Source organism: Struthio camelus, chromosome W (assembly GCF_040807025.1).
Source record: "Struthio camelus isolate bStrCam1 chromosome W, bStrCam1.hap1, whole genome shotgun sequence".
NCBI classification, from domain to species: domain Eukaryota; kingdom Metazoa; phylum Chordata; class Aves; order Struthioniformes; family Struthionidae; genus Struthio; species Struthio camelus.
Genome location: NC_090981.1, coordinates 70,004,429 through 70,024,402, shown reverse-complemented (window position 1 = coordinate 70,024,402; position 19,974 = coordinate 70,004,429). Strand labels below are relative to the sequence as shown.

At 40.5% G+C, this 19,974-nt stretch overlaps 1 protein-coding gene across 8 annotated transcripts in view; it reads right to left on the bottom strand.

Annotated features, from left to right (window-relative positions):
* The window catches only part of LOC138064140 (zinc finger protein 532-like), a 71,757-nt gene that overhangs the window by 33,733 nt on the left and 18,050 nt on the right, over positions 1-19,974 (bottom strand). For 5 of the 8 annotated variants that reach the window (XM_068925363.1, XM_068925362.1, XM_068925361.1 and 2 more), the window contains one exon: positions 1,973-4,335. In XM_068925363.1, coding sequence (XP_068781464.1) covers positions 1,973-4,315 — 2,343 coding nt within the window. In that variant the 5' untranslated portion in view covers positions 4,316-4,335. Of the gene's footprint in view, positions 1-1,972; positions 4,336-4,936; positions 4,958-18,813; positions 18,882-19,482; positions 19,579-19,974 lie in introns of those variants that run through there. The other 3 variants (XM_068925365.1, XM_068925364.1, XM_068925366.1) reach the window with 3 other exon arrangements.

Genomic DNA, 19,974 nt, shown 5'->3' with positions numbered 1-19,974 from the left:
GTCTGTGAAGCTCTCACTTCCCTTCCCATAGTAAGTCACCGGGGTAAAGGACATCTAAAAGGACATGCATACAGAATAAAAAAAGCAGCAACAGGGCAAAAGCACAAGGAAGTGGTAGGAGGAAAGGGCAAAAGCGGTTCCTACAAACCCGGCGAGTTTACCTATCCACACTGGGGCCGGGGCCGGGGCCGGGGCCGGGGGGAGCCCCACCAACAACCCCCCGCCAGAAAGCTAGCACAGCACTTTTTATCTTTGTGCTTCTCTGTTCAGTTTTGTTCACTTTGTCCTTACCTCGTCGTCCCAGCCTATTCTCACTGCATTTGTCTGCCTCCTCCGCTTGCTCTGCCCTGTAAACTCTCTGCTTTCGGACTGCGGTCTTAAGTAGTTGTTTTTACAGTGACAAGCGTGACAGGGTTTTCACATGGACAACTGGACCTTATCATAACACACATGAAAATTATGGACCTATTACAAAAAAAAAAAAAACCAATCTAACACACCCGGATAGGAGTTGGCTAAAAAACCAACTACTGGGTATCAAGCAACCTGGGTGTTGGCGCAGAACGTGTTCACGGCCAGCCGTCAGAAACCGTTTAAAACTGCAGCGAGCTCTAAGGATGGAATATATTGCACTAACTTCTTTCCGACACAAAGCTTAAACAAACTGTCTTTATGAAGGCGTTATCTATAGTTTTCCAAACAGCGGTTCACTCACACGGCATTTCACTGTGAGCCCCGGCTACTTCAGCCTGGATCTGCCAGCCAGCTGGCGAAGCAGGAGCCGAGGCAGAGGCACACCACGGACACGGCCAGCGTTACTCCACTTCCAAAGCTCTTTAGACACGTGACTACGCGCGGCGCTGGCACAACGTGTCCGCCTCAAGGCTCCGCAGAAGCGCAGAAAACTGTCTGCACTTCTACTAACCAGTGGTCTTCCTCCTGGACTAGAGGAAACGGTCGTCCTGCTCCCTGCTGGGACGTTTCCAAGAATACTTCTGGGACGTCCCCTCTCCTGACCGGCCTGAGCACGTTGGCAGGCTTTCAGCTTCCCACCGAGCAAGAAGCTGCAACGTCTAGCTCAACTGAATGCTTTGAAATACGTCAGAATCCCTTTTAATTGGCACGCCCCAGTGGAAATAAATCCAAGTATACCGTTTAATTAACGATCTTAGCTCTGACAGGATAATAAAATAAATTGCACACTGATTAATATTTATTTTTATTGAAAGATGTATTTCTTTCAGATTAGGCAGCATACAAACCATTTTAAAATTCTTTATCAAAGTAAGTTTAACTCATTAGCAATCGTCAAGGGGAAAAGACAGCCAAAACAAATAAACAAACGGTCACACAGCAAGAAATGCATGCTAGTGAACACCACTTTTCACTTCTATTTAAGAAGGACCTGCAGAAAACAGCATGCATATCCTTTCCATAGGATCAGTGTGCCATTTATTCCTTGCCTGGAGTCCCTGTAGCTACAGCAGAAATGCCTAGCTCATGTATGGTGCTGTATAAAAATAATAGAAATTAAAAGTCAAATCAAGAATGAATCACTTAAAACTATCATTCAGATTAAATAGGTGTGCTGTTAATGAGGGTGCCAATTAAGCGGATTCCACTGTATATTCAAATTCCAAAGCACAGAACAAACCATTAAAAATTCTTACTAAAGACCGTTATTAACTTCAATATTATAAAGTTCAGCTGCAAGAGCTGATGTTCAATCTTAATTAAAAATATGCATCAGTGTAAATTTTAGACTTCAGGGCCTAAAAAAAATTCTAAGAAAACTCTTAATTTAAAAAATGTTGACATTCGCTATGTAAGTGCTTGCAAGACTTTTTGTGGTTTTAGTTTATAATTTTAATCATGGAGGTTCAGACAATTAACATCTATATGAAAGAAAAAACATCCAAAGTCCCCTAGGCTTATAGATGAAACATTGGAATTTAAACGTATGATACTCTACTTGTCCACTTGTGTCTGCAGCCTGCTGGAAATGTGTAGCAAGCGATGTCTCATCTTGGAAAACTTCATTACACTCCAAACACTTTAGACTATGTCTACAAAGTTTTGAAGGATCTTCGTCTAGTGGCATAGCTGGAATGATAGGTGTACTCGCTGGGGCTGATATTACTGTCCCGGTTATGCCAGACTGTATCTTTGTTACAGTATGCGTGCCAACTCCCACAGGGCTTTGAAGCAGAGAGGATGTGGCAGTATTGCTTGAAGGAGATGCTATCATTTGATCTGCTGGGACTGGTTTCAAAATCAAGTGGGAACACTGCATTACAACTCCTTTTTCCTTGTGTCCACGAGCATGCGAAAGAAGACTGCACTTATTGTAGAAAACTAAATTCTTTGTACAATGATTACACGTCACTTCAATTCGCACACTCCTCCTGTCATAGTGCTGGGTCAGGCTCTTCTCGAGAGCAAACGAGTCGCCGCACTCCAAACACTTGTAACCTCGAGTTGGTAACGTTATGCCGGCATTGGCAGGGGGGCTGAGGTTTGGGATGTAAACTGGGACAGGATTGACACTGCTCAGCACCTTATTGAATGCTTCCACTACAGAACTCTGTAGAGATGACACCACCTGGACTCGAGACACTTTTTTAGAAGGCTGAGTAGCTGCTGCGGAAATTATTGCCTGCTTTATTTGTTGCTGAGGTTTTGTTAGCACTTGACGGAGTTCAGAGGTGGTTTGAGCACCTTGAGGCAGAAGATTAAGGTTGGCAAGATGGACCGTCTTTGGCACAAGTTTAGCACTGGCAAGGCTTGATGCTGGCACCACAACAGTCTGCTGCTGTATAGCGTTGGCAGCCTTTATAATGGCGCTACTGGCACTCTGCACTGAAGCAGCAGATATTACAGTGGCTTTCACTGTAGTATTGTTAGCAAGCTTCAAATTAATAACTTGTGATCCTGCTGTTTTAACCGCTGAAACTGGGAGAAAGGCAGTAGCCACAGGTTTGATAGTGACCTGTTTCGGTGCAAGTTCTGCAGACGCAACTGCATTGGTGACAACCGCGGACTGGAGAGGAGCTCTGGGAGGGGAAGAAAGAACAGCAGCAGAAGTTGATGAGGACAGGAGAGATGTCATGGAAGTTACCATAGAAGCAGTCTGCTCTAGCTTTTTACCAGAGTCCAAATCAACTTCTGGCAACACTCTAGTAACAGTTCTCTTGATCTCCCCAGAGGAAGTCTTGATGGTTTTTATTCGAACTTTAGGAATTGCTGGTGTCGACCCTGCAGGAGAAGATGGAGACCCTTTGCTACTGTTTTCACTTGATACACTCCTGGGACTATCAGGTTGTTTGATAGATGGTTTTTTAGCACCATCAATGAGACTCTGAGGTTCAGGTGATTTTTCAATAGCCCGGGGACTTTCACTCATGTCTTTTGGTAATGGAGAAGACTCTCCAGAATTAGACTGTAAATCCTTACCGGTGTCTGTAGCTGCCTTTTTAGCACTCAGTGCTGCAATTGCAGCAATGCACGAAGAAAGCTTTGCTGATGACTTGGCTTTGGACTGTGAAATGCTAGCAAGATTTGCTTCACTTTTTTCAGCACTCAGTTTTCCATCAAGTACCCTGTTTTCAAGTAGCTTGTCAGAACTGTCTTTCAACAATTTGTCCTCTACCTTTCGAGGTTTAAAAGGCTCATAGACACTTAAATTCACAGAGTTTGTCTCTGTCTCTCGTTTACCAACTTTACTTTTATCCATATTACTTGAAACTGGGATTCCAGCTTTAATCAAGTTCTCCCCTCCAAGTGTCTTTAGTTTCTCATATTCCTGCTGAGATACAGATCCCGTCAAGACATTTGCCCTGAAATTTCCACGCATCTCTTCTTTATCCGGAGGATCATCTACCTCAATTTTTTCATCATCATCAAATTCTTCAGCACTAGAGATTGGGCTAAACTGATTGAAAGCCGAGTCTTTCAATGTAGTCTCAGAAGCACACCCATCGTCTTTGAGACACTTCCCTTCATCTTTACTGTAGCTATCAAGAGCTGATGATGTTAGAAAACCATTATGCAAGCCATTGCCTGTGGAATGGTGGCCATCCTTGTCCACTCCTTCAGAAGAATCAATAGTACGCACGTTTTTCACAATGACGCTCACACCAACATCAGATGATGATGGCGCATGAGAATCTTCATCTGCGTGAGCATTTTGTTTTATGTGGCTTTCATGATCATCATGTCCAGACTCAATAGCTGCTTTTGGATCTACCATGTCTGGTATGTCAAAGGCTGCAAGAAGGTCATCAAAGTCTGGGGTCTTCATATCCCCCATGGTCATGAATTTGATTGTAAGCAAATCTGTAAAATAAGCAGAAAGTCATCTCAGTATTTAAAGCTCTAATACCACTTTTATACAACATAAACTCATGCTCGCGTTTGTTATGTAAAAAGGTGTTAATGCACTCTTCAATTCTGAAGCAACATTTTCAGAAACATATATTACAGAACAGCAGTTCAAGTGCAAGTGTACAGTCAAATCACTACAGCAAGAGCTATAAGATCCACCAGCTTTCAGAGGTTGCATCTACACTATTCCTAAGAGATGTCTCACCTGCTTCTGAAGAACCCCGTAACAGACTCTACAACCTCCAATGTAATTTATTCCAGTCTTTCACAATTTTTTGTGTGTCTTGCATAATGTGACTCCTTCCTGATGCTATCTGAATGAATTGCACGTTGTTCTCACCTGTCCTCTTTGCAACAGCACTTTAAGCCGAGACCACTATCTCCCTTCAGTCTTCTTTTTAGGTTAAACACCACCAAGCCTTTAGGTTTTTCTTCACAGATAACATTTTCCACATCTTATTCTTTTTGCTCTCCACTGACCTCTACCATGTGCTCTTCCCCCCCACCCCCCCAATTCCAAACCCAAACAGATAACTCAAACTTAAAACCTTACCAATGCTGTGTAAAAAGGAAAACTAACTGTGAGCATACTTTTAGTTTATAAATCCCACTATGATATTTGCCTTTTCCACAGACGCTTCAATAATATGCAAGGGTGTGCTCATAAATCCAGGTGAATCACTTATCTAAAAAAAAAAACCAGTAAGAAACAGCCCAGATGGACAATTTTCAATTCTCTTTCATAAACATGCACAAGTATGATTTGTACTGTTGTGACAGAGCTGATTTTAATGTATTTCGACTGTTCAGAATTTGTAAGGCCTAAGTCAGTGCTCAACGTGAAAAGGTATGTCCCCAATTCAATTTTATTGTTAGAAAGTGCCCATTGAGGGAACACGCTGTCTGTCGTCCTGCTTTTGTACCGCTACTAAAGGACTGAAAAACATTCCTATCATACAGCTCCATGTTTTGTCTTCAGTATCACTTAACACAGCATGGGCTATCAGAGACCCAGCGTTACTATCTGCGGCAGCGCCCTCTAAGCTCCAAAAACAAGTTCAAGTAATTGAGAAAATACTACAACATACTATCCATGGCAAAAGGTTCACTGGAACCCACTTGCCAATGGAAATACCTCCTACGACTTCAGTAGCTCACTTCCTCCTTCTCTTAGCGCGTCCTTTTGAGCTCTGGAGAGAAATTACTCGCTGACTGTTCAATTCAGCTGTATCAACACCAAGAAAAACTAATTAAAACGCATATAGGTATGTTTAAATATGTATTTTATGCAAATTACCATGGACAGCATTAGCTCTTCCACAGAAAGATGCAGTATATTACAGCGGCATAATCCCTTCACTTGAGAAAAATCTGTAAAACTTATGTTTGTATCAATACCGGCTACCTGGAAGTAATTATGGATTCTAACTCATTTCAGATAACTGAGGAAAAATTCTCAAGGATGGGACAAAGATGTAGGAACACATAATGACATTTCATATAACAGCTTCTATAGCACAGGTTTGAAAATTGCTTACACGACCCACTTAATGGTTGTCTTGCTTTGTTTAACGTATTAACTCATTCTCATTACAGTATGCCTGCTAACATACTTAAGACATGCCAAGTCCTTCCGCAGAGCCGAACTCACAATGTTAGTCTTGGAAAACATGAAAACACCATTGCAACTGATGAATTTCCTCTCTTTAATTAACTCATAATTCCTTTACTCAATAGACAACATTGATTATCAGAGCAAATGCTCACTATCAAGACTTACTTTTGTAAAGCATATAGTGTGCTACAGAATATCAATCAATTAAAACCATACTTATCAGACAGAAGATTGTTTTGTAATGCTGACAATTCTGGTTTTAGTGTGTATTTGGTGAATTATAAATTTTAAAAATTCATTCATTCAAAATAAAGCTTCCAGCCCTTACGCATTTAAAATTGGTGATCAGGATAAAATCTTTATTGTAAAATAATAAAGATTTAAGGAAAGTAACTAGACAAGTTACCAATACAGCTCAATTCTTTTTAGTATAATTAGAACCCAACCCATTGCGTTCAGCACATGACATGGCCGCTGCCATCTTCCTATACCAAAGCGTGATGATCAGCACACTTATCCACAATGCCAGAGACCTGGATTTTATTCTACCCTCCGCCTGAAGGATTTCGGGTTCCTGAGAGAGGGCCGTAATTACAAAGGCAGTTATCTAATAAATATGACAAGTCACTGGAGCAAAGACAGGCAGTCAATATGGCTGTGGCGTAGACCTGCTAAGATTATTAATTCACTTCTGGAGCCATCTTAACAGTGAAACAGAACTGCTATAGGAAGTTCAAAGAACATAAAAAATGAGAGCTTTGGGAACACAATAAACCTACCACAAACAAGAACCAAGACTTCACAAGGCAGGCAGAAATGGCCAGGATCACACGTGTGCGCAGCTGAAGATTTTTCGTCTGCCCCTTGACCATGCCTGCCAATTCAGTTACCGTAAAAGGAACGTTCCGGGCAGAGCTCTCCTGCATAACGTTATATCCTCATATAAAAATCATTTTGATAATGATATCAAGGCTCATTTTTTGATTAAACTTTTAAGAGCGCTTTTGGCTTTGCAGTCACCCATCACAGTATTTAAAAATCACTAGCTATCAAAAATAGAGAATGCTATATTTATAAGTCCACAACAACACCGTAAAAAGATACCTTCCTGTATTGCTGGTTATGTCCCAAGATCTTCAGATAAACTAGGCTTTAAAAATGCACGCTACTAATTACTTATATAGGTTACTGGTAAGATACAGAGACTAATTCACTAGGCTGCTAAATTTCTTCAGAAGTATTTTGTTTCGGTAGCAAGCTCCATTCTGTACAGGTCAGGACTCACCATTCTTCCCCGGCCGAGTTCACAGGATATGGGCAGGGCAGGGAAAGAACAGTAAGTGGGAAGTTATGACAATTTATTTTTTGATGACTCCAGTTGGCAAGAACCACCGCTGTCGATTCTCAGGTCACCTAGGTGAGTGGCATTTAATGCTGCAGCCAACAAAGGACGTCAGTGGAAGGCAACAACACACTACCTGATGGTTCGTTTCATTTACTGCCTCCTGAAAGCTCCCAGTGGGTAGTTTTAAGAAACTATTTGTGTGATCCAAGAACTCTTTTACCACAAATATCCATTTCCTTTCTGCACGCAGCATGTATGGGGCCACGAGGGTTAACATGGAGTCCTACGCAGCCGTGACTTCAGCAGTTCTCGCGTCCCATTTCAAATCTCCTTTTCGCCTATGTTATCCCTGACCAGTAAAACGGATGCGCTACTATTTAGATAAAACTCAGGAGTTCGATAAGAGGGAACAGATACTTATCCAGGCAATATCAAAATAAAGAGAAACAAAACAAAAAAAACCAGGAAGACTATGCATGTTCCCAGCTCAGGTATCAGGCTAAATTTACGCTGTTCAAATAGCAGCAATAGCTAGAAGTTTCCATCTTGCTACATTAAAACTACTGGGTTTTTCTTTCACTTGAAACCATTCTCTACACAATTTCAGAACAAATTAACAGGCTGAATTCTAAAATGAGGATAAATCAAAAATCACATGGAAACAACCCAAACCCGTATGCAGCTACTCATTTACTACAAATTTCTTATGTAAAGCATAAAATACCAGTGCACAGGGATGCGGTTTAGTTAGGTGCTTTTCTTAAAACGGTCAATGATTTAGAAAATACTTGCATCAGAAAAGGTAAACCTCACTGAACTTTATGCATCTATCATATCTGCATCTACGTTCCCAAGCTCTCCTTACGGAAGTGTGAAAGAAACAGGCATTCACGCGGCCTGCTTCAGAAATCTACTTCAGGACACGGGGAATCACACGTTACAACGGCCTATTTCTCCTCCTTTCTTACAAATCAAGTCCTGTAAAAGGAACCTAGCTCAGATGAAGATGGTTATCTACAGCCTTGGCAACATAACTTGCAATTTTTTATCACTTAGAAATGCGGAAAGCCCGCTTGATATAAAGAAAGAAAGAAAAGGACAAGCGTTCTGCCAAAAAAATGTTTCTGAAGCCACCATGATGATAGGCCTCGTTTAATTTGGTTTACTAAAGCCCAGATGATGAAATCCACCTTTCTGACTGAAATGCTGCATTTGAACTTATTACTGGTAAAGCTGGAAGTATTTTCCCATGAATCTGATTAATCATGAAATGATTATGAACGTTCTCCCCTGAACGGTGTACTTTCATGCCCAGCCATCAGATTATTGCTTAACAGATAAATAATTTCAAAAGTTCACGTGGCCTCCTTCTCCCTTAGCTCCCTCGAGAATGAGATGCAACGACGTGAATCTGAGCTCCTATAACTCCATCTCTGATGCAGTAAGTAATACATTTACAGACTCAGTTCAAAAAGCTTTCATGGAGTGAGCAGCAGAATGGAGAGGAAAAGTACATGGGAAAAGACAAAAACGAAGTCTATGTTATTGGCATACATTTTTATCTGTTTACATGTTTACATGTCGTCATGATTTCTGTCACAAAGCTCCAACAGAACATACAGGTGTGATACAGAAGTTATCGCGTGGGATTATTCGGCTCGACTTTTGCAGAAAGTAACTAAACATAAAGCTAAAATGGCTTTAAAAGCTATTAGGTTATTCCCTCTAAGACAAAAAGAGACAGATCAACATTTCTGAGATGCAAAGATCTTTATATAAACCATGGATTAAAAACTGTAATAATCACTTGCCTTACATCAGCAAGGGTATTAGCAGAAAGTGAAAAGAAAGAAACTGAAACCCTTTGCAGAATGTCTTCTCTTAATTGTCTATAAAGCGTGACGGGGGAAAACCGCCTTCCTACGCTGATGTCACAGAAGAGTAAGTTAGCCTAACCGTACAGTCGTGGCGCTGTTACTGGGACACAAACCAGCTCACGTGCAGCTGGCTCAGGTATCTCTGTGTCATGATGTCACCAGCAACCGCCGTTTAGCCCGAAGCCAGGGCAGCACGGCAGCAGGTCGGCTGCACTCACCTTGAGCAGCACGACCGCGAGGAACACCCTGCAAGGCAGAGCGCCGCCGGGCCGCTCGCAAGGAACCTGCCCTCGGCACAGCTCGGGAAAGGCACAGCCCGGCTGCTCGGCTCCGCTCGCGTTTCAGCCTTGTAAAGGCGCTATAAGAAGAGCTCTCTCCAGACACAGGGACAAACTCCTAAAAGAATAATATCTGAAAGGTGAGAAAAGTCATTCTGCTGGTTTGAAAAAGGGGAATAAAGGGTTACAAGTAAAATACTAAGCTACAGTGACCGCCAGAGATCAAAACATTACGGGCTTTGGAGACACGGTCCAGCAAAACAGCCAAGGATGCCGGATTATCTAGAACCAACAGCCTGATTTTTATCCCTCGTTTCCCTGTGGACGCACACCTTATCATACACAGAATGTAAAATAAGGAAACTTACTGAATGCACCACAAGGGAAATAACCTTAAAGATAATATGTCTAAAATGTCTTTTTTCTGCCCCAGCTATGTTTTATTTACAGCACAGATAATCAGAACCCACGGTAACATAACCCACGCACCGGAACAAGTCAGCGTTCAAGCTGCTACCCAGATTAGGGGAAAATACAGTGGATGTTTCAGTAACAGTTCACTTTGAATTACAGTTTCAATACCGTACTTTTAAATTACTGAGCAGAGGCTGTCTGCTGGGTTACAAGGTACCAGTTAACATCCTTGCAAATTTACATTTTTACAAGCAGTAAGAAGACTCACATACATAATACGGAAGTCATACAGGAAATTCTTTTAAAAATTAAACGGAAAAGATTCTAGACACCAACGCGTATCAAATCCATATAAAACCGCACAAACAAAACAACTTAATTGATAGAGTTTTTCACCGCTCAATATACTAATCGGACAATGACTGCAAGTCTGCCACGATAGCGAAGGAAATTGTAGCTGACTTAGCTTCAGCTTAGCATAAGTCTGACTCTCGCTTAGCATAAGTGCCTAAAGTAGATGAAGCCTGCAGGCCTTAAGGCCGAACTGTCCATGGTCTCGAGAAGCACTGCTGGCGATGTAACCAAAAAAAGCCAGCTAATGAGGATATGAAACTAGCTAATAAGGATTCGGAACAGGATGCAGAAGACAAATGGGATACAGTTGACCCTGGGTTGCAGTTGACCCTCGAGAAGATTAGGGGCTGTGGGAAACAAGGACATGGCAACCAGCCTGGGATGCAGGCCAGGACCTGTCAGAAGGAGAGAGACACCAATCAGAAGGAGAGGGATCGCCGACTCAGTAAAAAAGACTGGAGGAGACCTTCACTGGCAGGTGGGGAAAGAAGACTCTAAAGGGTATAATTACCCCCAAATTTCTTTGTTTGGGGTCCCTACCTGGAGGCACCCAGCTTGAGCTGTTAGTACGCTGTACCATCATTTAAATAAATAATTAATTTTGCTGCTATACGTGCGTGAGACTCTGCTCCTCGGAAACCTAGGCTCGAGCTCTTCCCGTAACAGCCGCCAGGAGTCTTCCCCCAGTTATTATACACATTCTAAAAGAACTAGAAGATACTCCTAGTCTAAAACGTCCTTCAGTTACATGTATTGGTGTTTAACACTGATCAACAGCAATGAATTAAGTAAAGGCCACTTATACAGTACTTTATCTAAATGACAGGACTGCAACTCTGCATAACAGAGGAGATACATTTGTCCCTTACCGAGTAACTCAACTAACGCCAATGCCAAAGTAGGAAAACTGCTTAAAAGAATCCAGAAATCGGTAGCTTTGAGCTAAGATCATAGATTTCTCCATAGAGCACACACTGCATAAAGTTGCCACGGCCTTTCAAGCTGCGCACAGAACAACTCCCATGCTCTAGCACAGCGTAAGAGCGGAACGGTTTCTTTCACACGGGGCGCCCGGAAATGCTACTCCCCTTACAAAGAATATCTCTCCCATTCTTCAAACTTCCAAAATAATCTAAGTTTAAAAAAAGGTGGGGGGGGGGGGGGGGAGGAGGGACAAAAAGCGGCCAGTCTTGTTGAACAAGTAAACAAAGTTGCAGCCTGGTCATTTTATTCAACTCTTCTTCTCTCTTCTAGACTACCACTTTTAGATTCAGTGTTTAGATTCACATGTTTCCACCACATCTGCCAGGACTCCACATTCCTCCCTTTTTTCTCCAGACACCATTCAATAACCCTTTCCCTTAAAGATAAAACTCTGCCTTTCACCCAAGATCAAAATCAGCTGGAGCCTCGACTGCCAGACATGGTGCTAGCCCATTCCTTCTGTGGGCCAACACGAAGCCTGTAAATACTTCAGAAAAGGAAACGAGGCAACTTCCTGGTTCACTAGGAAATTGTGACTTTCCAGAAACTGAAACTTGAGAACTGCTTTTAGGACTGCTGAAAGCAAAGCTCGTTGTTTCCAATGAGACACACACAGCTGTGCAAAACCTAGCATCGGAGGACTTGCCATTAAAATTACCCGTTTTATTGGTAACGGCTTTTAAGTCCACTTAACAAAGGAAGATTATCTGCAGACTTATTCTGAGATACAGTTTGCAACATGTGCAACCAAGGATACGCTCCTCAGAATAAACAACAACAACAAATATGTCATGAAACAAGCAGCAAAAACTCCATCTCCTCAAACATTTTTTTATGAAATGTGATTTTTAGTTAAGAAACTAAAGACTGCTGCTATTTCTACCTAAAAGAAACAAAACTAACCTCAGAACGGGGGACTGCTAACTTGAAGTATGTATTATGAAGCACACTGTCTAGATTAGACCATAAATTAAACATCTCTAATTTGGGGAGTACTGATATACAAAGTCAGTTCTTGGATTTATTGAAATCCACCTGTCCAAAGCATTATTTCATTTTCAGACGATGGAGAGCCTTACTTCATAAGACACCTCTTACGTCTGTGGACTAGCTTCGTTTCCTTTTTTTCTGCCTGGCTGTCTACTGACGTTTACTGGAAAAATGTCCTGGAAACAGCCGTCACTTTTGTCTGAAGATTTACATCTTTCAGGCTGCTGGAAGTACTTAAGAAAAGTTGAAAAAATTTTTAAGTTTCTTTAAAAATTTAGATGTTACTTTGCTAACTCATTACTCAGTGACAACAGTAGTAGGAAAAAAAAGAAAAAAAAATCTTAGATATGACCAATAGAAACTACACAACTAGAGAATCACAGTAAAGCGAAGACCAACACTTCTGGGTTCTTCTTTTTGGTGGTGGGTGATAGGACTTCTGGTAAGTCTACCTGTGAGTCTTACAAACTCAGCATAGTGGATTCTGAAACATCTACGGATAAACTTCATGTTTTCTATTTATCTCTTTGGGGATAAAGTCCACCCCTACATGCATATCAGTATCTTACTGAAGCATAAGGTCTGGATTAAATTCTGGAAGAGAAATTAAGATTGCTCCGCTTTTCTTTTCAAAGTATGTGATCATAACTTCCTACGTTTTTCTTTCTTTGGAAATGCATCTCCTGAAATGAGTGCTTCCTATAAATCGCATGAAGATGACAACCCAGGTTTCAGCCAAAGGAAGACACTGCTTCATTGTTCCACTGCCTTATTTTCCCCGTTGCCCTCTTTACTCCAGTTCATCTGATAACGCATTCCAGTGAATCATTCACTTGGATATTTATGTCAAAACAGGAACCAGTCCCAGAGAACTCTCTAGTGATACTGGAAGAAGCAAGCAGGACAAGAATTTTGTGCTATACCCCCGAAAAACAGTTAATCTCCTTTAAATCTTTTGGGGCCTTCATACCCTTGCTGTTAGATGGAAAGCCTAAGGAGGTATTCAAAAGTTTTAAAAGGCTGACCTCCAGAAAGAGGGGAAAAATTCTGCAAAATGGAGTATATCTGGGAGCTTCTACCCCATTATCAGAGATTCCAGAGACCATTTTGAAATACTACCGTCTTACATCAGTTGTTTGCTTAGATGGGAGGAAAGCTCAAATATGTCCTGACGTTAAGTAGCAAGTGAAGAAACATCCGGGCTTAGAAGCAAATAGTTGCTGCTGAACAATTAATGAAGGCTGTTTTGTTTACTAATAAAGGAAATGTTTGTCACTCCTCCTCAGGCCCTGTATCTGTATGGGCTCCAGGTGGAAGGACTCTAGCCATATGAGAAAAAAAACCAACCAACCAACCTACCCTTTCATATACTCTATCAAGGGGAATAAAAAACCCCCACAGAAGAAAACATTTTTCCCATCTTTTCAAATATAATCCATCCATCTTGTAGTTTTGGCTTTAGGACTACTGCAGATGGGGCACGTTATTCTCTAGAAGGAAGACCACGCTGCTTATAAATTGCTGCTGAAATTAAAAGGCACTTTTTGGTCTAAAGCAATTGTAAAGCACCCAGACGTTTTGGGGAAGCCCAACAGCTGACTGAAGACAAGAGAACAGAATGCTCTGGCAGCTCCCAGACATGTTACGCCTCCAAACCGGTAGCTCTAAAGCCTGACTGCGTCTGTCAGGCACAAGACCAGCTTCAAGTTCTCCAGACCCAGGAGTGACAGATAATCCTCCTTCCTTGCCAGTACTTTGCCAATTAACGTTCTCTATGCCTAAAGGTTTCTAACAACCGTTTCCTGACCCCAAGCATGGCCTTGCACGCTCAATTTTTACTCTTTTATTTCATCATTTGCCTTTAAAGAACTGACCACCTTATCCTCTGAGAAACTCACGCTCCTGCCCATCCAAATCTTTATCCCTCAACCGCACGTCTGGTGACAGTAGGCAATCACTTGACCTTAACACAGCAGAAAAAAGGGGGCCAGCAAAGACAGCTAAACTTCCTCACCTTCGCCTTCAAATCCCACCTGCCTATACCTTCTATACGTATCTCCATGTTCTCGTTCAAATAACTACTCAAATTAAGCTTCTTTCAGCAGCATGCCTGTTCATTATTTAAGTAAACAGGAAAAAAAATCAACACGTTAATTTGCACGTACCAATGGAATTCGCATTGACTGCAGCCCTTTATCTTCCCTAAACCCTTCCTAAGGTTTCTTACCTCAAATTGTATTACATACTGTTGTAGACTACATATTTTAGGACAGAGATCATTTCTTTCTGTATGTTCTCCAAAGGACTTCAGCAGCCTTTTGGTACTGTATAAACAATAGCACTGAGACAATATTTTTCAATTTCTGGCACGGCTATACATAACAATGCTATAGTTAGACTGGCATAAATTCCCAGGTAGATATTTTATTCCGGAATAAAATTCTGATAATCTGGTATAATTACAATTACCAAACACAGGTAATTACACCTAAGTAACCTCACATTCAGTCAGGAACAAAATACCTACGCAAGGAGTAACACCAGCCTTACAAGCGTAATAGCTTTTTTTTTTTTTTAATTTCTGTATTGTTATGCCAAGAAATGTCATCATGTACAGAAGACTAAAGTATCTCAATCAGAATGAGAGTTATATATCCTAACATTAGGCAAATGTCAGCCTAAAACATAGTTTATAAGCAGTTTATTAGCCATTCAACATATGTGAGTAATGATGTCTGATAAACACTTCTGATTATTTACTTTAAACGCTAAGTATCTCCAGAAAGGCAAAAGCAATATGCTGGTTCAACTACCAAAAGTTCTCCAGGAAATAAGAACCACATCTCAAATCATGACTCAGTGTGGTTTGAAATACTCAGTAAGCAAGGAGGACATGCAAAGGCCACTTGAACCACAATCAGCAACGCAATGCCTATCATGCTCCATTAAAATACAGGCTCCTTTTGGTTCATCAAAGATCCCACGATCTGTTACTGTTGAAAAATTCAGAAAGACTTCCGCTTCCGGAAATACAGCTTTCATAATAGGCAACATTTTGATTTCTTAGGATAAAGGTCTTATTTACCATCTACAGTATCAATAAAGTCATGGCAGTCCTTAGATTTGTACACATCTTTGTCAAGTACGCAGGTGTTCTACAGCTTAAATTTATACCAAACAACCTGATAATTCAACATTGTACAACAACATTGTACTAATTGACTTAAAAACCAAACAAAAAAATCAGAATCAAATTTGTCTCTATGTACAAACTTCAATGAGTGACGGAAATCTGAATTTGCGTCTCTGGTTTCCAGAGAGAACGTCCTACCAATTTTCTTCCCTCCTCACTGTCCTCCAGGGGAAAAAAAAAAAAAAAACTTAGGAAGGAAAGTATTAAAGAATCTTTCAAATGTTAACCTTTTAAAGCTTTTTTTCTTTTACAGTGAATGCTAATAAAAGTATTCAATGCAATAATCCTACTGTTGACAGTCTGGGAATAATTTCAAGACCTATTCTTTACCGGCCCCCCAAAACTTTTCAAGAGACATTCTACCGAATTTCCTGTCCAGGCAATCACTAAAAAACTAGATGAAGTGGACAGGAACCTCGGGAGATCATCTAGTCCAACACCCCTGCACAAAGCAGGGTCAAACAGAGCAGGCTGTTCAGGACATTGTAGCGTCAGGGTTTTTAATATTTCCAGAAACGGAATTAAAATTAAATTAAGCATTTTGGTTTTCAGCATAAGTTATTTGCATCAGCTTAGACAAATGCAGATGTTACCATACAGTACCAAAAACCTAGATACAGAAGCAGATAGCACACACCAGTATATTACAATAGCTTTCTTATTCTGAGACTAAAGTTACCTGTATGCAGGTGGACGCTACACGAAAGAGCTTTAGAAAATTTCCATTCTCCTCTATTTTTAACTAAAAAAACAACGGACAACTTGAGATACCTGGTCTCAAAGCTGACTATAAAAGTCATGCACAGCAATACACTAGGAGAACTCGAAGTACCAACATGAGCTAGCTCAGGCTTCTTGCATTTGTTTCTCAAAACCTTTGGCCACAATTTATTAAATAAATAAATACACAAAAGGACTTCATATTCAGTAATTTCTTTCAAGGGAATTCTAAAATTTGAAGAGTGAAAAGAAAACGTTTCCATTACAAGTAGGCCTAAGTCGACTTAGACCTACTTTTAAGCCATCTGTACAATTAAGATTCTAAAAGCAAATCTAGATGCCTTAAGGAGGAAGAGCCCTACAACGTCAGTTTTTCTCAACTGTTAATCTAAAATAGTATTGTTAGGTATTATAAACACAAGACAGCACGAATTTTAAATAATTGCTAAAACATTTATGAAAGGATAAAACCTGATTGAACAAACTCATTCCCTCCATCCATTCTGCTTTTATTCATCTAGTTCTAGGTCACTACGGAACCTTGTTGAGCCACATACCGGCTGCCAGCCTTGGTCATTCTCAGCATTTGTGAATTTACAACAAGTAATAAAAACACCAAAGTCAGCGCGTCATGAAGTGTGTTCTGTTAGATCTGAACAAAAGTGCAGTTTGGATGTAATTATTTACAATCTTTTTAACCAATCAATACGGAGGTGGATTTTGTAAACATTTTTTAAGTTCAAAATCACATACGATGAAAGCAGTTGTAGCAACTTCTGTTTGGGATGGCAGAAGATGAAGTCACGGAAACATCTCAAAGACACTGCACGGCACATGCTGTACTGCTATAATCTGGCATAGAGGCTGACCTAGAGCGCATGAGTACGCACGTCACCTTTTTCCCGGGAAAGAAAATAGTTTGGGAGTCCCCAGAGGCTGTTAAGAACGATATCTATTTCTACACACAGAATGCAGATGAAGTTGCAGTTTGGAAATTTACTTTTCCCAGTTTGCTATAATTCCTACAGGCAAAACAACTTCTTCCAGTCAGTTGGCTCGCGGATTCAAGTTTTGAGCCTTAGAAATATAGAAATCGCTGCAGAGAATTCTCTTTACCGTGTCATTAATGTGAGGCATGGCCAAGTGCTATTCGCGTTTATTGCTTAGCTGAGTTTTGCAGTTAGGGGTTACCAAGCCATATCAAGCCAACAAGTAAGACATTTATCTCTGAAATAAGTTATTTTACAGTTGTAAGGAAGTTACCACGGTTTTCAAAAAAAAAAAAAAAAATCCATTCCTATAACAGATTATAAGAGAGCAAGTAGTTGCCATTGTTCTTTTTTCCTACTATATCCTGCCTCTGGTTACGGACCTTACATATCTGACCCGTTAAAAGACTGGCCTTTTTTCTTTGCAATGGGTATTATTAAGTAAAAACAGTTTGTGAGAGTTTTTGTTTGTTTTCTTAAGCAAATTTCCACCAGCAATTTTCCACCACAGCAATAAAATTACTTGTAATATATGGCTGCTCAGAAAGCTGATCTTGCAAGCTAACTCCTTCTCAAATTTTGAATTTTTTTTTTTTTTTTTGGCAAAACAGGCATGTCAAGTTAGTTCACTTCTTTGGGGAGAACAGCACAGAAGGGAAAAAGAAAGGAGGGTTATCTTTTCAAGTCCGTCCGTTTCCTCTTCTCACACCACTGCTGAACTACCTCCAGTCCATTTTAAAAAGCACCAGATGCAACCGGTTCAAAGTTCACTGCTACCAGCCTCTGGTTGGCAGGAAGAAAGAGGATATTTCAGCACTGACACAGAGTATCCCCTCTTCCACGCCATATGGAGCTGAACAGACCATCTCTTATCTACAGCTGGCCAACGGAAAACTGCCTACCTTTGCCAAGAGATCCAGTTAAAAGTTTTGGGCCTAGTAGTTTCCTAAAATTCTCTTAAAACGAAGACGAATGAAGCAGGTAAAGCCCCAAAGCACTCTTTTTGCATGCTAGTTAAGAACGAATTATAAAAATGGCTTTCCTGGTTTTGTATTTTTACACGTAAAAACGCCTGGGACAGTAACATACGAACGACTCGGACGCGCAGAGCAATAACGAACAGACTGCAGAGATTCCCAACTGAATGCAAATTTGAACCACTTTCTACTAAATGACACTTTCTTCCTGTCTATTTTCTCTACTCAGGTTAATACGTTCTTTTTTCAAAGTGAATGGCAATCCTTTCTTGAAAACAGCATGAAGCAGCTGCAGACAATCTCAGCGAGAGCACTCCAAGTCAGGCAGGGCCTGCCTGCGCAGCTCCAGCGACAGACAGGCCCTAAAACATTAGGGTCAACGTTTCTTTTACGTTCACTCCCAGGAATCAGGGTGCATATTTATATTTTATCATACAGCTACACTTCCAAAAAAATAAAACTACTTATTTCACTCAAAAACGACTTGGAACTTGATAAATCATTACCCTTATTTTCAAGATCAAATACCCGAGACAAGCCTCAATGCAAGATGAGATCATGAGATTACTGATACAGAGGACCAACCCTCCAACATTAAGCAGCATTTTCCGTTGGAAAGCCGGCCTACGTGCAAAATCAAAATCTGGTAAAGAGAGTTTATGAATATTATTAATCTAAAAAAAATAAAACTCACCAAGAATACTGCAGACTCCAGCATCTATTCAGGTTTCTCATCTTACAGCCTAAAAAATCCCTGCAAAGGCAAAACCTCCTTTGCTAAAAATAAAAATTTCATAGTACAGATCTTGTTCCATAATCCAAATAAAACAGATACATTGAATTTTGTGACAATTCGAGTACTTACAATTTTAAAGCAGCTTACTATTCTGGTAGAGGAAAAAAAAAATTCTAAAAGGTGCTCTCATGGAACATATGAATTTTAGCTCACACTTGGAAAAGAGCATGCATCATCAGCAGCAATAGATACTATTCCTATCATGCACCATGAATTCATGTTTGCAAGCATAATTCTGCTACAGATGCCTATAGTCAAATATAGAACCTCTGCATTCAAATTATGAAAAATATGAACAGAAATAAGCACAGTGATCTGCTAGACATTTTGTTCCACCACACATGCTATTTACTGCCCTATAAAATCTGAGAAACAATACATTCTATCTGCATTAAAAGCGACACAAATACATTTTCAGGCTAAACATTAGCATGCTATTTTCACTCAGCTACAATTCATTTCTAAATACCTTATGTAATCTACTGCAGTCAGAATAAAAAGGTTCCCTTTTATCTGTCACTCTCTGATGCAGACACCCTACCTATCATCAGCTACCATACAACTTACCAAATATCCACAATCTCTCAAGGCTTTTAATGCTGCCTACTTTATTTTGCTGAGCACAGAGGAAAAGACCCTCACTGCACACCAGCCTAAAACACTTCAATGTTTTTCCTCCATATTTCTCTTGATTGTAGATTACCAAACCAGCTAACAGCCAGGACTGGTTAGATTTTTTTTTTAAATCGTACTGGATACAATTCTAGAGTTGCTGATTTCCTGTTATAGGAAGTAACAGTTCTAGCAAAAGAATCCCCAAGGCAAAATGTTTAGTGCTCCAGTGTGTAAGCTCTAACAGCCTTTGTTCTTCCCTTTGCTATATTCATTACTGCTTTCTTCCCTCTCCCCCTCTCCCTCTCTCCGAGTCCTCCAGCTTTCAGTATAAGATGCAAATGCCAGCTCAAATCTTAGTACACATTTATTTTTCAGATGAAGTTAAAAAAAAAAAAAAATCCTATCCATTATCCGTTGCTGTGAAGCTTTGAGTTAAAAGTAGCC